The sequence below is a fragment of the Primulina tabacum genome, chromosome 9 (genome assembly GCF_025594145.1).
Source record: "Primulina tabacum isolate GXHZ01 chromosome 9, ASM2559414v2, whole genome shotgun sequence".
Taxonomy (NCBI): domain Eukaryota; kingdom Viridiplantae; phylum Streptophyta; class Magnoliopsida; order Lamiales; family Gesneriaceae; genus Primulina; species Primulina tabacum.
In genome coordinates this window covers 37,563,451-37,583,802 of record NC_134558.1, presented here as the reverse complement: position 1 = coordinate 37,583,802, position 20,352 = coordinate 37,563,451, and the positions used below count along the sequence as shown (strand labels likewise).

The following is a 20,352-nucleotide window of genomic DNA, read 5'->3' as shown; positions in this document are numbered from 1 at the left end:
TTCATTGCAATATCCAGGTGGACTCGGCTCGGGTTAAGATATGGACTCGGCTGTTAGGGCCTTGCCGTCTTAGAAAGTTTTTTCGGAATGGATATCAGTTCGGGCTCTGTGTATGGCTTTCGGCTCTTACTCTAGCCTAATTGTATCAAGCATGAGTCTAACATTTTTTTGTAAAATGGGCTCGGGTATCTAATGTTAGGGTCGGATCTGGGTCAGGGGAACTACACGGAGATATCAATAATACCTCTCTCTCTGGTCTAATTTGTTTATAAAATTTAGACCAATTAAAAAAAATTTAGACCAATTATTTGGATCGAGGCGTCGTCAACCCCAGCACGTTAGACTACTTGGTTGTTTAATGTTTCGGGTAGGATCTGGGTCTGGTAGGTTACACAGGATATAAATTTCTAAATCGAAAAGTACAAAAAATATTATATATTTAAAATTTTATATTAATTGATTATCATCATTTTTTGTATCATAAGTACGTTGATAATTAAGGTGTTCAAAGTTCGAATAAACCGAAAAACCCGTAAATCCAAACCGAATAAACCAAAAATTGAACTCAAACAAAAATCAAAATTTTAAATTTGGATATAAATATTAAAATTGAAGTTTGGGTATGTTTCGAATTTTATTTGTCAATATCGAACCGATCGAAAAATCGAAATTTAATTACATTGATAATTTTATTTATACTTTATTAAGATTATATTTTTATTAGATGATATTTAGTTATTAAGAATATTTTTGTTAATTTTATTTGATTGTTATTTATTTAGTTAATTTAAACTTTATATTTTATATTTTAAGGCCAATCTGTTGTGGTAGAAGAAAAGGTTATGTTTTGGAACAACTATTTACTTCAGTTCAGAGTTCTTCGTCTTTCAATTTTTGAAAGAGAAGAGAAAAATGATAAGAAAATATTGAAACATCACCTTGGAAGAGATGCTAGGGAGGAGTTCATTTTGACCATAATACTAAGAAATGGAATCTTACGACGACAAAATTTTAATTAAAAATTAACTAAAAAATGATATATTATATTTTAATTATTAATTTATATGATTATCAAAATCGAATAAATCGAGCTGAAATAATCAAACTGATTTGTTAAAAAACCTTGTCGAACTGAAGAAAAACATATCGAATTATATATTTTTTAAATAAAAAAATCGAAAATCAAACGGAACCGCCGATGAAAACCTGTCGACTATTCATCTTAATTTTTGGTTGGTGGGGAGTCTCATTTCAACCATTTAGATATGGCCCACCAAGATGATTGGCAGAGAACAGAAGTCCAAGAAAGCTCCTTTCTCAAATGTGATGAACTAGGCCGGCAACAGCCGAACGGGGCCAAGGTACCTATATGCTACGCTGAACTCTGACTTATCCGATCACCTGACTCATCTTCAGTGATATGTACAGAGTCATCAATCGAACTAGAAGAATCAAATGAGCTGTGTATTAGCACCATCCAAGAGGAATTTGGAAATGGAGTCTCCATTCAAGCCGGATATTCTCAAAGGCAAAGTAGCTCTGTTGACCGGAGGCGGGTCGGGGATCGGGTTTGAGATATCTACCCAGTTCGGTAAACACGGAGCATCCATCGCTATCATGGGTCGCCGCAAGAACGTCATCCACGACGCCGTCTCCGTACTTCAATCTCTTGGAATCCCCGTAAAAATTCTTCCTTTCTGATCAGTAATCTCCGCCATGTTGTAATTCTTTAATGGGTATATTAGCAGTCATGCTTTAATTTTATTTAAGGATTTTCAGGCGGTTGGATTCGAAGGGGACGTTCGGAAACCGGAAGATGCACGGAGAGTGGTGGAGGCAACTGTGGAGAAGTTTGGAAAGCTGGACATCCTTGTGAACGCAGCTGCTGGAAATTTTCTCGTCCCCGCCGAGGATCTTTCACCTAATGGTTTTAAAACAGGTTTGGTCTGGCTTTGGCTTCCGCTTGTTATTCCTCTGAGAAACGAGAATTGAGTTTTTAAGTATTCAAGAGCATAATCATAAGTTTGTATCGGAAAATGATAGTTGTATCATAGCTGGCGTGCGTGAGCGGTGAATGATAATCTGACAGCGAGCAATATTATCTTAAGGATGGATAATTCACATGTTGGCTGTCCACCCGAAAAAATCGAATCTGTTACTGGAAAGAATTCGACTTAATCATCACTCACTTCCCTACGAGTCATTACGCAAAATAAGGCTAATAAGCGTATCGTCCATGTGTAAGATGAGAGAAAATCCCTTCGAAGATGACTCAAAGTGCAACTTTCTCGCCAATTGACGACCTTGCTTGATGTTTCAGACACCTTTTGATCCTTGATACCACTTTTATCTGTCATAAATCACAGCAAAGGATTCCCTAGTTTCCTTTTTTTTTTTTGAGAAAAGCTTCAAAACTACTTGATTATATTTATATCCATATATGCAGTGATGGATATTGATTCCGTTGGAACATTTACCATGTGTCACGAAGCACTTAAATATCTCAAGAAAGGCGGATCAGGTAATGACTCATCCACTGGGGGATTCATTCTAAACATCAGCGCCACTTTACACTACACGGCATATTGGTATCAAATCCATGTATCTGCAGCTAAGGTCTCTGATTTTCATCCTATCTGTTCAAACACTACGGCTTTCTTGAAAACTTGTTAAGTTAGCAACTTCTATCTCTAGGCTGCCGTTGATGCCCTCACACGAAATTTAGCTCTTGAATGGGGTACGGACTATGATATTAGAGTTAACGGGATTGCACCAGGACCTATAGGAGATACCACAGGCATGAGTAAACTTCTGCCTAGAGAAATAACCATTGGAGGGGCTGAATATATGCCGCTTTATAAAGTTGGTGAGAAGTGGGATATTGCAATGGCTGCTATATATCTTGCCTCTGTCGCTGGTGCGTAATCTTGGCACTTACGGTTATATCTTGATAACTGTTTATTCCTAATGTAATCTTGACCACTTTGAATTATACATTCAGGCAAGTATATAAATGGAACGACTCTCGTTGTTGATGGAGGGCTTTGGTTGACCCAGCCACGCCACCTGCCCAAGGAGGCAGTCAAGCAACTATCTCGGACTGTGGAGAAACGATCCCGTGCTGAACCAACTGGAATTCCTGCCAGCAAGCTGTAGCCTGTGAAAAAAACTTGCATTGTTTTGTGGACTTGCTTTTCCAACTGCATGCAGTGGAGTTATGGCATGTAACATAGATATATGTTTTTTGACTTTAAGAATTTAGTGCATGTTCACGAAGGCAGTAACAATTTGATGGCATTTCCTGAAATATATTTCTATGACCAGCTTGATGCTCCTATTTTTAGAATGGAAAAGAGGAAACAATCTTCTGGAAGATCTGAGATACGAAAAACCTTAAATGAAAATTTTTACAATGTCATATAAATATTGATATTAACTTCTAAATAAATAAACTTTTTTCCATTGAAACTATATTTTACCCGTATTTATTTATTTAAAAACAAAACTCGGCGTTTGAAGTTGTTTTGGTGAGATGGTTGTGCATATATGTGCGTGCAACAAGTTAGATTGACCAATAATATAGATCACAAGAAAAAAACAGCAAGATGAGCGAAAGGCCAAAGAATGAGCTTCAAAATCATATAACATCGCCGCCTACCTTTAACTCCACGATAAGAATTGAACTCGTATCCGCACATAACCCACCTCTCTCATTTTATTCCTCATTCATTCCCCGAGCACAAGCAGAGGGAGCACTAATGGCGTCGACTCCAGCTTCTCCTGCATTCTCTGGCATCGCCAAGTCTTCATCCACCACAAGCAGGGCTTCCCTCAGTGTCCCCACGACCCGCTTCTTCGGAAGTTCCCTGCTACGTCGTCTGGTGTCCTTGCCCTCGATGAAGCTGTTGCAGTTTCAGTGTAAACGTATAGGCATTGTCCTGATCCATTCTTTTAAACCGCTTTGTACATGTTCAATTTTTCTTGTTGAATCACAATAAAATATTAATGAAAATTCGAGGGGGTGAACGGCATCTTTCTCTTTCTTTACAAAAAGGACTTCTTTCTTTGTTATACCAATTTCCCTTCTGTATTTTTTTTAGGAAATATGTTGTATAGATGATTAACGCAAAATATGAGTAATTATTAATGTCATCTGTTTCTATTGTCCAAACTAAAATGTTAAAATATGTCGAAAATATCCAAAGTTTGAACAAAAAGAGTGATTTTATTATTATAGGGATAATACTACAAAGTTTCACTAAGCTAAAAAATTTCAAATAATCGATTTCATTGAAAATTATGCAATTTTTTTTAAATATGAAAATGGAAAATTTTGTATTTTTATTTGAGGGACGTGACTAATGATCCGGTGTAATGGAACATATAGCTTTTTATTATAATTACATATTCGACTCGGCATTGTATATTACTCCTGAGATGATTAATTTAGTATTTTTAATGACATGAGATTGGCAAGAATACACCAGCCAAGAAGCATGCACTGTGACGTATTAGCTGCTCCCGTTTTCAACGCTAGCCAATTTTCTGAACCTCTTTTACCATTTACAATTTATGAAGTGTTCTTAAAATAATTGGAAGTGGTTTGAATGTTTTTTTAAAAATTGTTTTTTTAATTTAATTTTGGATTTTAATTTGTATGAAAAATGTACAAAAAACAAAAAACAAAAACAAAAGGTCCAACAATGTACGTACGTGGAGGGTGGAATAAATGTTTGACGCACCGAACAAGAGAAGGAAAGCACACTTCAGGGGCCATTATGTCAATTTACAGAGTGGGAAGACCGTGCGCATTACGGGCCACGGTTCAATTTAGCAAAACGCAGCTCAACTCATAATCATAATCATAATATATAAAAAGCGCAAAGCTTTCTCAAGATTTCCACCTGCTATCTTGTGAATTCTTTACGACAACAATAAATCATAGACATTGAACTGAACTAAGGAATCGATCACTCTCCTATTGATACCATGGTTCGTTGTCGCGGTCGCAGAGATTGAAACGGATGCTACTGTTCCAGTTACAATGAAATTTCGCGGAACAGTCGCGGAACGGGTATTTTAAAAAAATATTATAAATATATAAAAATTAAAAATTTTGAAAAATATTTATAAATATAAAAATTAAAATAAATATCATTTAAATAGATTATTTGATGTAAATAAGAAATTTAATTTGACGAGGGTTTTATCCAAACAATGTATGTGCTCAAAATTGCATTATTTGTTCTACAAAGCAAAGATACGACGTGCAATAGGACCTACAATTGCATTATTTGTACCAGAAAACAAAGATACGTGCATTATTAAATCCGTCGCTGATTCGAATTAATTTAGCCACGGTTTTTATTCAACCGTCGCCGATTTTAATTTGGCAGACGGTTTAATAAAACCATCGGCGACGGTTGAATAAAAATCGTCGCTACATACATAAAACCGTTGCGAATTGCGTTCCGGTTTCGTTCCGAGCGTGGCCCGTTCCGTTTTCCCGTTAAATCGTCGTTCTTCATGCATGGAACGCCGACCCACATCATATACCTCCAGACACCCGAATTCCGTCAAGGTAGGTAGCGTTCCGGCCGTTCCGATCCCGTTTTGGCAAACCATGATTGATACTATCAGCGTAAGCTGCATTAGCCGATCATTTTACATATTATAATCATATTTTTAGATATAATTTGTTCGTTTTTTATGTAATTTTAGCTGTTGATTTTGTGTGTGCGCGCTTTTTTAATGATTTGTTGTGTGAATTGAAGAAATGGCGACGAAGAAGAGCGTGGGATCTTTGAAGGAAGACGATCCGAAGGGAAAGAGAGTTTTTGTTAGAGTGGATCTGAACGTGCCTTTGGATGATAACTTCAATATCACCGATGATACCAGGATTAGGGCTGCCGTCCCCACAATCAAGTACTTGACTGCACATGGTGCCAAAGTCATCCTCTGCTCCCACCTCGTACGTGTGTTGTACAAGTTTATTCTCCTGGAAGGATTTGCCATTTTTGTTGTAGTTGCGGTTCTCAATTCTTTTTATGATTAGATCAGTGGTGGATAATTTATTTATAAATTTTTATGACTTTTGTGTGCTCATCACCCTGGGGTAAAAACATGGTGTATAAGGATTGTAATGTTGTGACGAGTCCGTGGTTTGTGTTGCTTCTAGAAGTTTATCAATGATTCATAGATTCTTATCCATGGAGTTATGGCTTTGCAATATGAATATCTTGTAAAGATTGATAAATAGAAGGAAAGCTGAAGGTTCTCCTGATGCTAAATGTGTAATGAAGTGATGTGAGAAATTATTGCATAGAGATGCTTTTATGATATGAAGTGATTAAATAGCATTTACATGGGTTTCAGGGGCGCCCAAAAGGCGTGACTCCAAAGTACAGTTTGAAGCCTCTTGTTCCTAGACTCTCTGAACTTCTTGGAGTCGAGGTATGTCGGCCCATAAGTTTTAAAAGTCGATCTATTTCTTGTGCGAGTTGTTTTTTTGCTTATCTGATCCTTTTTTTTTTATTTTTATTTCTAGGTCAAGATGGCTAATGACTTTGTTGGTCAAGAAGTTGAGAAGTTGGTAGCTGGACTGCCTGAGGGAGGTGTTGTTCTCCTGGAAAACGTTAGGTTTTACAAAGAAGAAGAAAAGAATGATCCCGAGTTTGCAAAGAAGCTTGCATCACTAGCTGATTTGTATGCCAATGATGCATTTGGAACTGCTCATAGAGCCCACGCTTCAACAGAGGGAGTGGCCAAGTATTTGGAACCTTCGGTTGCCGGATTCCTTATGCAGAAGGTTTGTGTCATCTGAACTCTGTTAAGATGTATTGAAGCTGTTGTCCATATTTTGATAGAACCATTAATATGTTTACTTGTCAATATAGTCTCTTCAAACAGTCTGATGCTGTCCACTGTCGGAATAAAAACTTGTTTAGTGATTTTATGCTCTGAATTCTATTCAGGTTAAGAAGCAGTAATTCCTTCTCATAATTATTGCGTGATACTTATTTTAAAATGGTACCAGTATTACCCAGTTATATTCTCGCCACTTGATTTTGTTTTCAGGAGCTCGACTATCTAGTTGGGGCTGTGACCAACCCCAAGAAGCCTTTTGCCGCGATTGTTGGCGGCTCAAAGGTATCCACCAAAATCAGTGTCATAGAGTCACTGTTACAAAAGGTGGACATTCTCTTACTGGGTGGAGGAATGATCTTTACCTTCTACAAAGCTCAAGGATATGCTGTGGGGTCCTCACTTGTGGAGGAAGATAAGCTTGATCTGGCAACTTCACTTATGGAGAAGGCCAAGGCTACGGGGGTTTCTCTCTTGCTACCTTCTGACGTGGTTGTTGCTGACAAGTTTGCTGCTGATGCCAACAGCAAGGTAGGCAATTCTTGTGTAGCATGTGAATTTAATTTTCTGCACTAGGATATTTCTTTATTCAATTACCATTAAAACGATCATTTTGTTATATTACATTTCGAGTGCTTCAATGCTCTGGTAGGTAGTTAACATTGAAAATGGTTGGAGTTGAAGAGCATTTGTACCAATATGTACTCGAGGAATAAAATGTTTCTGTTTTTTGTTTCTTTTAAGATTGTTCCAGCATCTGGAATCCCTGATGGCTGGATGGGTTTGGATATCGGACCTGACAGTATCAAATCATTTGGGGAAGCTTTAGATACCACCAAGACAATCATCTGGAACGGACCTATGGGTGTGTTTGAGTTTGAAAAATTTGCTGCTGGAACAGAGGTATGACTTGAAATTTCAATTCGACTGATAAACGACACTATAGCGAATTTTGTTCAAGGATGTTAGGTTGGGGTGGGGGGGATTGAAGCCGAAATTAGCTGAATTTTCTATTATGTTGGTCTGACATCAAATTAGCCCATCATGTTATAAATCTGTCTGGCTTGGACTGTTTTGTTTTTTATATATACATCTATATTTTATTTTGAAATTGAAGATAAAATGAAGAAATATAGACTTAATAAAAAAAAATTGGTCATACCGAATTATAAAAATGTATTCAGAGAATTTGAAAATTTTGTTTTGGGCCTGACAAAATTGCCTGAAAATATTAGAACCTTTCCTGATAAGCTGGGCCTGTTCATTGACCAAATAACCTGCTATGTTAACACACAGGTTTAAATCGAGTCGTACTTAATCTGGTTCTGAGTTAATATTGTGAGTCATTCGTCCGGCTGAAAAATCACTTCTTTTGGTATCTGGTGCTCCTGATTATCTTTTTCAGGCTATTGCCAAGAAACTAGCAGAACTCAGTGGAAAGGGGGTGACCACGATCATCGGGGGAGGCGACTCTGTTGCTGCAGTCGAGAAGGTTGGTCTTGCAGACAAGATGAGGCATATTTCAACCGGAGGAGGTGCCAGCTTGGAACTTCTCGAGGGGAAAATGCTTCCGGGAGTTCTTGCCCTCAATGACGCTTGAGTGGCTACTTGCTGTTTTGGTTTTTTCACTGTCCTGTCTTTAGTTGTAGTCATCCATGGTTCGCCGGAACGGTCGGAACGGGCGTTCCGGAACCGGAACGTCAGCAACCTTGACGAGGTTCCGGGGTGTGTAGGTTGATGGCTTGTATCGGCGTTTAATATACCGAAAACGAGGATATAATGGTGGAACGGAACCGGAACGCAATTCGCGACGGTTTTGTTTTGAACTGTCGCTACTAGCGACGATTTTATGTATGTAGCGACGGTTTTTGTTCAACCGTCGCTATAGTTAGCGACGGTTTGAATAAAACCGTCGCCAAATTAAAATCGGCGACGGTTGAATAAAAACTGTCGCTAAATTAATTCGAATCAGCGACGGATTTAATAATGCACATATCTTTGCTTTCTAGTACAAATAATGCAATTGTAGGTCCTATTGCACGTCGTATCTGCTTTGTAGTACAAATAATGCAATTTTGAGCACATGCATTGTTTGGATAAAACCGTCGCCAAATTAAATTTTTTATTTACATCAAATAATCTATTTAAATAATATTTATTTTAATTTTTATATTTCTAAATATTTTCCAAAATTTTTAATTTTTATATATTTATAAAATTTTTTTTAAATATCCGTTCTGCGACCGTTACGCGAAATTTCATTGTAACTGGAACGGTAGCATCAGTTCCGATCTCCGCGACCGCGACAGCGAACCATGGTCATCCCTGGTTTTTACCAGATCGCGTTGAGATACAACAATGTTGTAATAGCTTGTTTTGTAGAAACTGTAGTTACAATTTTAATAATAATCGCAACTACCATAGCTCAAGATGAGTGATATGTGAGACACTCATTTGATTAAATATAAGGACCTGATGGCCCTTTCAATTTTTTTTTATTATCTTTTTGTTTGTTTGTTTTATTTCTTAAATTAAAACCTTTTAAATTATTTGATGAGCCCTGCTTCACTCCTTTAATTTCCAATCTTTTTTAAAAAAAATTCCAAAAATTGTAGCTTTTAATTATTTTAAATTAAAATAATTGTATTTTTTTATATGTATAAGATGGCGAGAAATTTAACCTTATGTTTGGTAGATCTTATAAACTTTATAAACAGTTTATAAGTTGCTTTAGATCTTAAACGTTCTCATAATTTTTTTGGTAAAACAAAGTTACAAATAACTCATTCGCTGTCAAAATAAGTTATTTGATAGATTTTTTTAAAAAGTTGAGATACAATACTTTTTCAAAAAAAAAAATTTATTTGTATATTTTACTTCTCCAAAATATCATATATTTTTAAATCCTCGTTTTATTTTTCACTTCTTAAATCTCAACTTTATCACTTTGTTTTTTTTTTTCAAAATTAAAATATGATTTTGTTCTAATATAAAAAACAAAAGTATTAATATTTTACCTATATATATATATATATATATATATATATATATATTAACTAATGGTTTTATATTTTTTATGATAATATTGATAATAAAAAAAATCTTATAATACTAAACACATTAACATTTTAAAATTATTTAAATAAATTGATTCAAACGTTTTAACAGCTTATTTATAAATTAAGATCTCACAAATTATAAGTTACTAAAATAACTTATAAGATGTAAAAGTTTATAAGAATTTTAAATAATAGTCATAAGTCCTCTTAACCCAACTAACTAACTAAACATCTTATATATTCGGTGTGATTTGAATTAAAAAGCCATTGAGAGTCTTGGCATCTCAAATGAGAGTAATTTTTTTAATTATTAATAAAAAAAATATCAAACTTTAATTTTTAACGGTGAAGGGTAATTCAATGCTTTGTTAAGCAGTATCATTTATGATATTTTAAATAATGTAACACGTGATGTCTTTTTTAAACATAATTATCGTGATTGCTGGCTCGAAAATTTGACAAAAACTTGCGTGAGACGGTCTCACTGGTCATATTTTGTGAAATAGAACTCTTATTTTGGTCATCCATGAAAAATATTACTTTTTATGCTAAAAATATTATTTTTTAGTGTGAATATCGGTAAGGTTGACCCGTCTTAAGATAAAGATTCGTGAGACAAGAAATCTATTTCGAAAATTTTATATTAGTTTAGGTGTCCGCGATATTAAATTACTTTGTTCAATTCCTCAAATATCATTGTTGCCTTTATGATTCAAATACAAGACAAAAATCATAAAGTTGGGAGTGTAAAAATACCAATTACAAAACCATGTTTATCTAATCATAAGTTAATTTCCATTACATAATAATTGAAGCAGCGAAGAAGAAAGTATAATGGCTTCCATTGTTTCGTCGTTCGCCTGAAAGATTCATTAAATTACAGAACTGCCTCACATTCTTCTTCTCCACCCCTTCATCGAATTTTTCTTCCAAATTACAGCAAAGCCCCAAGAAAGCTTCCATGTTTACGAATTCCATTGCTCAAGACACTTCAATTCCCCAATCTCGTCATTCCCTCCTTTCAGGTTCACCTTGTTGGCATTTCAACGGTTGCATTGAAGGATTTGTGCTTAATTTCTAGATTTATTTTTGTAATTTTTCGTATTTTTTCGGTGATAATTCATGATTAGAAGATGTTGTGACTGGATACATATTCGGCAAGAAGAAGGCCACTGAAGTAGCTCACTTGTAGGTGTTTATCGATTCTCCGGTCGAATAAGATCTAGGGGCGCAATTACTAGCCAAATAACAATCTTAGTTATATCTCGAAAGCTTTTTTTGCTAATTATGTTGTCTTTCTTATTACCTGATACGGAATTTGATGGTTTTTCTTATATTAGGATATGGAAGAATGTCGTTCGAAAAGGAGATGTAGTAGATGCCACCTGTGGCAATGGGTTTGATACCTTAACGTTGCTAAAGTTGATTGGTGATAGAACGCACAGAGGTCGTGTTTATGGAACGGACCTTAAAAAAAAATGCCTTGGAAAGCACTTCTTCTATGTTGGATCAGTCCGTCAGCCCTGATGAGGTTATTTTGTGTTCGTGTATTTGATGCTATGCTCGGTATTGATCCCTTAACGATTGAAACATGACGGCTGCTATTTTGTATCTGTTAATATTTTTATGGCATTCTGACCCAAGTTAATAATTGTTGATAATGATCATGGATGTTTGGCTAAACTTAGGAAATGCAGCTTAGAACTGGTGCGAGTTATACTTCAACTATATGCTTTATGTTATTGTATTGGAACATGAACTATTTGCTGGTGTGCTATTGCTTGTGAGATATTATTTTGTGATGTCTTTTATGTGTATTTATGTTAAAACTTTGCTATGCATGTGATCGATGTGATGCTATGGTCTGTTTTGTGCGCATGGGCTTTGTTAGCAGATGATTCTGCTCTTAAGAACTTGGAAGAGCCCAATCCATTCCATGTGTCAGGGGAGACTTTCTGTTTGAACGACTGGCAAATTAGTTTGTCTTGGGGGACCATTTATCTCATGGAACAAAATAGGGATATTGTCATCCGGTAATTTGGTGTGGTTTCTTGTGTACATTGCTCGGATATTTTGGTAGAGACTAAACAAAATAGGGATATTGTCATCCGGTAATTTGGTGTGGTTTCTTGTGTACATTGCTCGGATATTTTGGTAGAGGCTTGCATGTATCGTGCAAAGAAGTCGCAAACTCATTTGTTTTCTTTTCTTGTTTATTAAAAATTGATGCTCTGTATGAACTCTGACAATCTGTTTTAGTATTTTATTGATGCTTGGTTTTATCTTTTATCTATGAGAGAAGAGACCAATTTTGAGAATTTTCTTTTTGCGATGTTCTCCCGTAGAACTGTATGCCCTTCGCCATACCAAAATGGAAGAAATTGTTCCCAAGGGTGTCACACCGTGAGGTATTTTTACAACTTTGTGATGAAAAAAGATGAATAATGTGAACATCAATTTGGACTGTGAATGCAGCCTTGCTCTTTTGGTTAGTTGCATTCAACTTGGGTTACCTTCCAGGAGGCGACAAAAGGATTAAAACACAGTCAGAAACGACTGCTCCTTGCATTAGAAGCCACGGCAAAAATACTTGCACCTGGAGGCCTCATTAGTTTAATGATCATTCGTCTTCTAAAATATTATTCCTTTATTTTGTAGGGAGGAGCTAGACACAGTCCAGTCTTTTGGTTCTGGATTGTCTGTTAATGACTGGACATGCTGCGACCTCCAAATGTTAAACCGACCCTCAGCTCCGATACTCATTTTGTTATCAAAAAGATGAGAGCGGATGTATGATTATAAACTTTTAATTCTGCACATCTAAATATATTTTATTACATCTAGGCATTCTTTTACGTTGGACATCGACTAAACATTTGGTGCTTCTTGTTGTTCCTTGTAATGTTCGTGACTCAGCATCATCTGCGAGACCGTACTTTCCATAGTATGTGGATGTTTAGGATTTTTTGTTTGAATTTTTCCTTGCCTTGTCAATTTATGGACATTTCAATTATTCATATTTATTGACTACTAGTTCTCATATTCCCAGCTATTACTTCGTATATAAGCGCCATTAACGATCGGAAATCAGATTATTCTCTCGTGACAGATCTATTTGTTGACGAAGCCAATGCCAAAAGTCTATGACCTTTTTCGATCCGGGTATCTTCTAATATTTTCATATTTTATTGCTGGTTCAGAATTGCAGTTTTGCTAGTTGAATTTGTCAAAAATAAAATTAAAGTGAAGAAGAGGAAAAAAAAGACGATCGCGATGGGACTCGAACCCACAATCTCCCGCTCCGGAGGCGAGCGCCTTATCCATTAGGCCACGCGATCCTTAAGTATAATTTTATATTTTTACACTTATATTAAATTCTTTTGTCTTAGCTGCGAGCAGTTATTTTATAGGCATAATTTGAAGCTTTTCCAAATCTATAATGATAATTATTATTGATGCTGATGATTTCACATTATTAAGGAAAGATATTGACAGTAATATTACCTCTCAAGAGTCAAGACTTCTTTAGAGTTTGTTAACAATAATATCCAAATAAGGAAATAAAAAAAAAGGGAATCCACTGACAAATTATTTCTATACAAACTTTAAACAGAATTTAATTAAATAATATTTTGTTAAAAAATTTATTCTTTAACATTGATTTTAATTTATAAAAAGACTTTTTATGATAATTGTGGGCTACAAGAATAATGGGTTGAATTAATAAGGCCCAAAGTAATAACAAAATCAAAACACCTATTAATTATAAGTTCAGGCCCATCACTGTTTCAGGCCCACCATGGACTCTGTTCGTTCTTCTCGCACAAGAAAGCTGTCTCAAAAACTCGTCCCCCGTAGTTCTACTCTGCAAAATTGTAGGCACTTTTGGCAGCTGCATTTCAATCTTTCGTATGATTTTGTCCCCTTGATCTATATTATTTTCATTGATTCTAGGAACTTTATCGCTGATCATTCAATGTTTTGTAGTTCTAGTGATTATCAAGAAAAAAATACTTATTTGTGGCTATGAAACTTTGGGTTTTAATCCTCGTCGGTGCATTTTCCAGATTACCATCTTGTTAATACCTATTTTTTGAATAAAATTAAACCTTCTGGCTCATTTCTGTATCCACTTCAAAGTCTAATTGTAGATTTTGATTTTTGAATCTTAGGGCCTAATTTTTTCTAGTGTCTAAATATTAGCTGTTGGAATAGTCAGAATAAATGTGTGTTTTGTTTTGTTTATTCTGCAGTTATTTCTTCGAATAGTTAAGTTCAAATCAAGAAATCATGGGCGACAGCCAGTATTCCTTCTCTCTCACTACTTTCAGGTATGCGCTCTTGGCTTGATGATTGGTTGTTTTTATATTGTTTGTTTTAAGTTGATATATATAAACTCAGGTGGTGTTATTTCCCAATAATTGTGCAGCCCTTCAGGAAAACTCGTTCAGATCGAACATGCCTTGACTGCTGTTGGATCTGGTCAAACATCCTTAGGAATTAAAGGTGAATTTTGAATTTTATCCCTGCACATTATTTTATAATTAAGCGCAACTGACTAGGATCTTCGGGTATGGTAATCATTAGTTGAGACTTGAGAAAGTACCGTACATTCTTGTGAACGTGAGAGAATGCTAAAGCGTCAGTATGGCATGAGTTTGGGTTTCTTAAGTTTAAGCTTTAAGATTTTGCGTTTTAACAGGCTAGATTCAGCTCAAACTTCTGATTTACCCTGTCTACTATCTATGACTAATTATTTAAAGGTTTGCGTTTTGGGTTTGAAATTAAATTTTGACGAGGAAAACTTATCAGGATCTCTATCCTGAAGTCAACACAAAAGGCATTATTATGGTGCTCATGGAGAATATTTAGTCCTATTTCCATCATTTTTTAAGTAACCTGTGGCTTGCGCAATGGAAAGGAAAACATTTGATAAAAAAAATCTCATTATCCTTATGTTTTGGTGGTTGCAGCTGCTAATGGCGTTGTTATTGCAACAGAGAAGAAATTACCTTCAATTTTGGTCGATGAGACATCTGTAAGTATCTTAGTCACAATAATGGGATTCAAGTTTTAATGCATGGAACTTTAAGACCTTTTCAGTTGTACTGGAAGAGTGCAGATGGACTATCAATGGGATTTAGGTTTTAATACTTGGAACTTTAAAAATTTTTTCCAGTTGTATTCTGGAAGCTTGCAGATGGATATCTGTTTATTTTTTTTACTCTGTCTTTTAACAAACCAATCGACACTCCCCTTGAGTCCTTGTTATATATCTGTCTCTGTACACTTAATCTCCCGTTGAACCTGTCAGCAGTTTAGAGTTTAGACCATAAAACTTAATGCTTACCCTATTAATTTTTTCCCAATCTCTCCTTATTGACCTTGTTTTCTAGTCGTAAAGTTTGGTGGTTCAAGGCGAACCTTCTAATGATTATCTCTGGCATAAACCGATCGCATACTCTTGGGATTATATTCACTATCGAGAAATTTTTGGTTGCACCCGAAGCAATATTTTTCCTGCTACCTTGTCCTTTAAAACATAATATTCCACATTTTTTATTTGAAGCGTGTATTAATTTTTCTACTTTGTGTTATTTGCTGTGCTTCTGGCACATTTTTTTCACTATCTCACATTTTACCCTTTTTTAAAATTGAAGTTAGTTATGTTGGATGTGATATCCTTGGTTTCTGAGAGTCAGTACTTTTGCAGGTGCAGAAGATTCAGATTTTGACTCCAAACATTGGAGTCGTTTACAGGTTGATGTTCATCATCTGACTTCTAACCTTTGATCTTAAACATGCGTATCACCTCGTCTATTTTTCTAAAAATGTATCTATAATAAATTTTTATATGGAATAAGCATTTCTTGCAATGATAACGATATTTGCGTCGAGGCCTTTGATTTATAAAATGTGTGTATAATAGAGGTGATTTTCTGGTCATAGGTTTTACATATGATAGGCTAATGTGGATGTGCACCAGACTCTATTTTTCATGGAGGGATTTGCCAAACATTATCAATAAAGACCAAATATTTTTCAGTTTTTGCTTTGTATTTTAGGGGCTCGCAGAGTTAGAATTTGTTTTTTTCAAATAAGCTTTGGAGCTTTTCATTTTAATATCAAATGAGTCTCCACTGCCAGTAAATGTCTGAATATCAAATTTCTTCACTTGCTTTATTTTTATTCTCAATGTTTTGTAGATTTGTAACAGTTCCCAGGTGAGTTGACTAATTATTTTCTCATGTTTCAGTGGAATGGGCCCTGATTCTCGAGTTTTGGTTAGAAAAAGTAGGAAACAAGCAGAGCAATATTATCGCCTATACAAAGTACTCATCTGCTCCACATATGACTTCTCTTTCCTTTTCTGGTGTAACTATAACCACTTGCTTCGTACTTCTTTGTTTCTATACAAATTTAGTGATCCGAAGTTTATTTGTCTTTGTATATGTATTTTTGAAGCTTGATGGAAGCCAGAATTTTATTATTTTTACATGCATTTGAAAGTCGTGACTTTGACTTTAACTATCTTGAAATTATTTTGTTTAGTTGTTAGTAATCAAATCAATCTACTCTGAAATGAATTTAATATTCACTAGGGACGATATGATCTATCTGTTTCATCCTTTTTTTCATTACTATTCATCAGGGTGTTATTTTCATGTAAACTTTGGGATGATTTTCATTTTCATCACTTAGCAACAGCTGGTATTACATCCCAGTTGACTCTTCTGTTTTGGTCATGTTTAACCAGGTGGTCTATGACTTTCCTTTGAACTCACTACTACTTTACTTAGGTTTATCTAGCTGGCTGTAGCTTTGTTTATATTCCAAGTAATATGAAAAAGAGTTTCTTTCCCTTTTTCCTTATTTGTGGAGTTTGACGTGGGTGTTTTGTGGTGTATTTGGGGGGAATGAATAAAAGGAGACCATCTTTGGAGCTACTGGGAAGGCTTTGGAGTGCAAAAAAATACAAAACTTTGTGACACTTTTATTGCCTTCTCCATACCAGCTATATCTTTATTCGATACCTTAATAATTTTTGGAAGTTGTGGGGTAGCATGACACTAATATTTTCTGCTCGCCCGTTCACTTTTTCTACCATTAACTACAGGAACAAATCCCAGTGACTCAACTAGTGAGGGAAACTGCCACCGTTATGCAGGAATTCACTCAATCGGGGTAAGTGTTACATGTTGTCGCATGATTTATCTGGCACTAATGAGGCGAGATTGTTTTATCGATTGTGAGTCCTTTCATGAATGGCAAGTCTACAATTGGTGACTTTAAAAATATTTAATTGATTTGGAGAATAGAAACTTTAACCAGCTTCGGGATATTGACCAGGCAAAACCAGTAAAAAATGAGTTGTGACAGTTTTTTCTTAATGATTGTGGCTGAGATTTTTAATACTGCAGCATTTAAACGCGGTACTAACAGGTTCATCGTTTTCCTCTGACTGTCTGATCATCTATCTGTAGTATAGAGCGATTTTTTGTTCTTATGATGTGTTACCGCCCTATCCATCATGTTATAACTGTTAGTTAGGACACCTGTGATTTCTCCATAGGTTTCCAAATGATCAATAAGGCAGTAATTTTCAGCTGAATCTTCCTCGAGATTCTCTCATGTTGACCACAAGAAAGAACTTGAGGGAATTATTTTGAATACATTTTCATTTTGCTAAATCTGTATTCATGTTTTCTAAATCCGCGTGCCTTAAGTCCTAATCAGAGTCATGCTATACTTCCTTATGGATGATCTGTAGGATTAGCTGGCTTGTTACGTTTTTTAGCGCGTCATTGTGCTTGTACCATATTTTCTTAGTTTTCTGGCTTTTATGGCAGTGGTGTGAGGCCATTTGGTGTTTCACTCTTGGTTGCTGGATATGACGACAAAGGTCCACAGCTTTATCAGGTATATTAACAACATTAAGTACTGGAATTGTGTTCTGCATTTTCATTGTGGCTTTCATCACGAAAGCCATTCCTTTCATTCCAGATATTGCAAGGGAATGTGTATACGGTGGATCTGCATCTCAATGCTCTTATTCACTTTTTGTTGATTTTATGAAATAGGAAGTTACATAATTAGTAGGTGACTTTTTTGGTCGTCTTCTGTATCTGCATCCCGCATCTCATTGCTTTTGTAGTTTTGTGTCTCAAGTTTTGTAGATTTTTTAAAATATAAAGTTACATTTAATTAGTAGGTGACGTTTTTAGTCTTCTCCATCCTCTTCAATTTCTAGCTTTTGTGATGGGGCCGGGGGTAATTGTGTGCCGGACTGGCAGCTAAGACGTAAATCAAACTTTTTAAAATTGTGCAGCAGTCAAGGTTGTTCTGACAAAAGGGTTAATTGTTGCTCCACAGTAAGCCTCTCCTAATCATTGCATCAACTTGCAATTCATTAGAATTGGATACATGACTGTGGCTCTAACATAAATGGTAGGATCGAACAATTGTTGCATTACCATATTTGTTGGTATTTTAAAAATGCATAACAGCCCAAACCCTCTGTTGCGATCATTTCATCAGTGAATATAATTGTTGCCCGTCACATTGACATCAATTTATAGCTCAGAAGACCTATCTTGGAATTCGTTGCATGTATCTTAATTTCAGCTAATTTTACCAGTGAAAAGAAAGTTATGTGGCGTGTCTCGGAAAGAACCATCAACTGGCAATTTCTTTTTCATTTTTTGGTCACATAGGTCGATCCATCAGGTTCATATTTTTCCTGGAAGGCTTCAGCCATGGGAAAGAATGTATCAAATGCAAAGACATTTCTGGAAAAGAGGTTGGTTATCATAATGTTTTTACACTACGAAAATCCTGCTGCTTCATAAAAATTTATGTGGCTTTTCCTTGCGCTGTGACGATAGTTAAGGCATAAAGAAATCTATGTTCTCTTCGCGTCTGACTTCATACTTTTGAGGTATTTTGACTGTGCTTTTTCAGCGATTTGCGATTCAGTGACTTACTTCTTTCAGATATACTAATGATATGGAACTTGATGATGCCGTGCACACTGCAATCTTGACACTAAAAGAGGGGTAAGGCACCATCTACATGTTCTATTATTGTTATAAAATAATTGTGTAACCCTCGAATTTTTGTTTGTAATGGAGGAAGTGAGCACTGGATGTCATTTTTTTCTCCATTTTTTATTGTGAAAAGAAACTCTCGTATTTTACCAGGGTGCATTTTTCTTAAGTTTCATATTTTCTTGTTCACTCACAGTGCCACGGCCATGGATTCCTTCATGAAATTGTACCCAAGTTGTAGGAGAAAACATTAGTCAATATTTATCTGCTGGCATTTTCATGTTTTCATGTTGGATGCTTGACAATTATCTGTCCTATTGACTTTGTTAACGTGATTCACTTTCAGATTCGAGGGACAGATATCTGGCAAGAACATTGAGATTGGTGTGATTGGCAACGACCAAATCTTCAAGTATGCCATTACTTTTCACCTTTTCCCCATCACACTATGCGTCTGTTATTCTTTTGTAGCTTGTTGACAATGGAGTCTGCATCTCTTTGCAGGATTCTGACCCCATCCGAGATAGAGGATTATTTGCAGGAAGTGGAGTAGTTTTATGGATTAATCATTTTGTCATCGATTTGAAAACCTTGTAAAACGAGAAATCTTAAGCGGTGTGTGTTGTTTATGGAAAATTACTTGTGAACTTGAATACTTCGGGCAGTTCGGCTTTTCTTATGGCTTAATCATTTCTTGACATCCAACAATGCCTGGTGATTATTTTTCTTTCCTGCATCTCATTCCAGATAAGCCAATTGACTATTTTTTGAGTTTCCTTGGTTACTGGACTGAGTGGTGTTAGTGTGTTTTCTACTTCGTTCCAGTACTTGTCGAACTGAGTAATAAAGTATACTAGTCTTGTAGGCACGCAATTTTGTCCAAGTCGATTTTTTTTAAAAGTACTATATTTTAAAAATATAATGAAAAATTTAAAATATAATATATTTTTTCTATATATTTAATAAGTTTTTAGATTTTTTTTAAATAAATTTATTTTTTTATGAAAAAAGCCGGTCGTTGTGGAGATTTTAAAAATAGAACAATATATATTTACGATTTAAGTATTTTATATAATATTGATAGATATCTTTTAATTTTCAAAAAAAAATTATTACTTTGATTTGTTTCTCAATATTTATTTAACTATTCCAAGGTTATGCGTGCTTTTAATGGATAAACGTCATTCAAATAGTTATATTTATCTGAAATAAAACAATATAATAGTAATGAACATATTACGTGAATTGATCGTGAAAGATACACTAAACATGTGGGTAACATGTAAGTAAACATTTTTGCATTCGATTTTTAATTTTCTTTTTGTTTCACACACACACACATATATATTGATGATATGTACGTTGGAATAATTAAAAAATGA

At 35.2% G+C, this 20,352-nt stretch overlaps 3 protein-coding genes and 1 non-coding gene across 7 annotated transcripts; 3 read left to right on the top strand and 1 right to left on the bottom strand.

The window, feature by feature from the left end:
- Positions 1 to 1,226: 1,226 nt before the first annotated feature.
- LOC142555825 (peroxisomal 2,4-dienoyl-CoA reductase [(3E)-enoyl-CoA-producing]-like) lies at positions 1,227 to 3,335 on the top strand. Of its 2 annotated transcripts, XM_075666923.1 has the most exons (6): positions 1,227 to 1,361; positions 1,429 to 1,680; positions 1,771 to 1,939; positions 2,447 to 2,616; positions 2,695 to 2,917; positions 3,002 to 3,335. In XM_075666923.1, the coding sequence occupies exons 2-6, from the start codon at positions 1,456 to 1,458 to the stop codon at positions 3,154 to 3,156; spliced, it is 942 nt and encodes a 313-aa protein (XP_075523038.1). In that variant the 5' UTR covers positions 1,227 to 1,361; positions 1,429 to 1,455; the 3' UTR covers positions 3,157 to 3,335. The 2 variants fall into 2 exon arrangements, with proteins under 2 accessions (XP_075523038.1, XP_075523039.1); XM_075666924.1 differs by having other exon boundaries at positions 1,238 to 1,680; positions 1,780 to 1,939.
- A 2,172-nt stretch (positions 3,336 to 5,507) lies between these two features.
- LOC142555824 (phosphoglycerate kinase, cytosolic-like) lies at positions 5,508 to 9,362 on the top strand. Of its 2 annotated transcripts, none has more exons than XM_075666920.1 (7): positions 5,508 to 5,641; positions 5,775 to 5,971; positions 6,376 to 6,453; positions 6,548 to 6,808; positions 7,078 to 7,395; positions 7,609 to 7,767; positions 8,270 to 9,362. In XM_075666920.1, exons 2-7 carry the CDS (start codon positions 5,777 to 5,779, stop codon positions 8,462 to 8,464), a joined length of 1,206 nt encoding a protein of 401 aa, XP_075523035.1. In that variant the 5' UTR covers positions 5,508 to 5,641; positions 5,775 to 5,776; the 3' UTR covers positions 8,465 to 9,362. The 2 variants fall into 2 exon arrangements, with proteins under 2 accessions (XP_075523035.1, XP_075523037.1); XM_075666922.1 differs by having other exon boundaries at positions 5,627 to 5,646.
- A 3,826-nt stretch (positions 9,363 to 13,188) lies between these two features.
- On the bottom strand, positions 13,189 to 13,261 carry TRNAR-CCG (transfer RNA arginine (anticodon CCG)). Its single transcript has one exon. It is a non-coding gene; the product is annotated as a tRNA-Arg (tRNA).
- A 428-nt stretch (positions 13,262 to 13,689) lies between these two features.
- LOC142555823 (proteasome subunit alpha type-2-A) lies at positions 13,690 to 19,644 on the top strand. 2 transcript variants are annotated; one of them, XM_075666919.1, is made up of 12 exons: positions 13,690 to 13,798; positions 14,177 to 14,254; positions 14,353 to 14,429; positions 14,897 to 14,961; positions 15,637 to 15,683; positions 16,180 to 16,255; positions 17,041 to 17,108; positions 17,774 to 17,843; positions 18,638 to 18,723; positions 18,917 to 18,979; positions 19,317 to 19,382; positions 19,475 to 19,644. In XM_075666919.1, the coding sequence occupies exons 2-12, from the start codon at positions 14,214 to 14,216 to the stop codon at positions 19,521 to 19,523; spliced, it is 708 nt and encodes a 235-aa protein (XP_075523034.1). In that variant the 5' UTR covers positions 13,690 to 13,798; positions 14,177 to 14,213; the 3' UTR covers positions 19,524 to 19,644. The 2 variants fall into 2 exon arrangements, with proteins under 2 accessions (XP_075523034.1, XP_075523033.1); XM_075666918.1 differs by having other exon boundaries at positions 13,716 to 13,832.
- Positions 19,645 to 20,352: the final 708 nt, after the last annotated feature.

Excerpts from the sequence above, each read along its gene's own strand:
- LOC142555825 (XM_075666923.1), top strand. The coding sequence starts at position 1,456 with ATGAGCTGTGTATTAGCACCATCCAAGAGGAATTTGGAAATGGAGTCT. Across the intron at positions 1,940-2,446 it reads ACCTAATGGTTTTAAAACAG|TGATGGATATTGATTCCGTT; the intron begins GTTTGGTCTGGC and ends CCATATATGCAG. Across the intron at positions 2,918-3,001 it reads ATATCTTGCCTCTGTCGCTG|GCAAGTATATAAATGGAACG; the intron begins GTGCGTAATCTT and ends TTATACATTCAG.
- LOC142555824 (XM_075666920.1), top strand. The coding sequence starts at position 5,777 with ATGGCGACGAAGAAGAGCGTGGGATCTTTGAAGGAAGACGATCCGAAG. Across the intron at positions 6,809-7,077 it reads CCGGATTCCTTATGCAGAAG|GAGCTCGACTATCTAGTTGG; the intron begins GTTTGTGTCATC and ends TTTTGTTTTCAG. Across the intron at positions 7,768-8,269 it reads AATTTGCTGCTGGAACAGAG|GCTATTGCCAAGAAACTAGC; the intron begins GTATGACTTGAA and ends TATCTTTTTCAG.
- LOC142555823 (XM_075666919.1), top strand. The coding sequence starts at position 14,214 with ATGGGCGACAGCCAGTATTCCTTCTCTCTCACTACTTTCAG. Across the intron at positions 14,430-14,896 it reads AACATCCTTAGGAATTAAAG|CTGCTAATGGCGTTGTTATT; the intron begins GTGAATTTTGAA and ends TGGTGGTTGCAG. Across the intron at positions 19,383-19,474 it reads GGCAACGACCAAATCTTCAA|GATTCTGACCCCATCCGAGA; the intron begins GTATGCCATTAC and ends ATCTCTTTGCAG.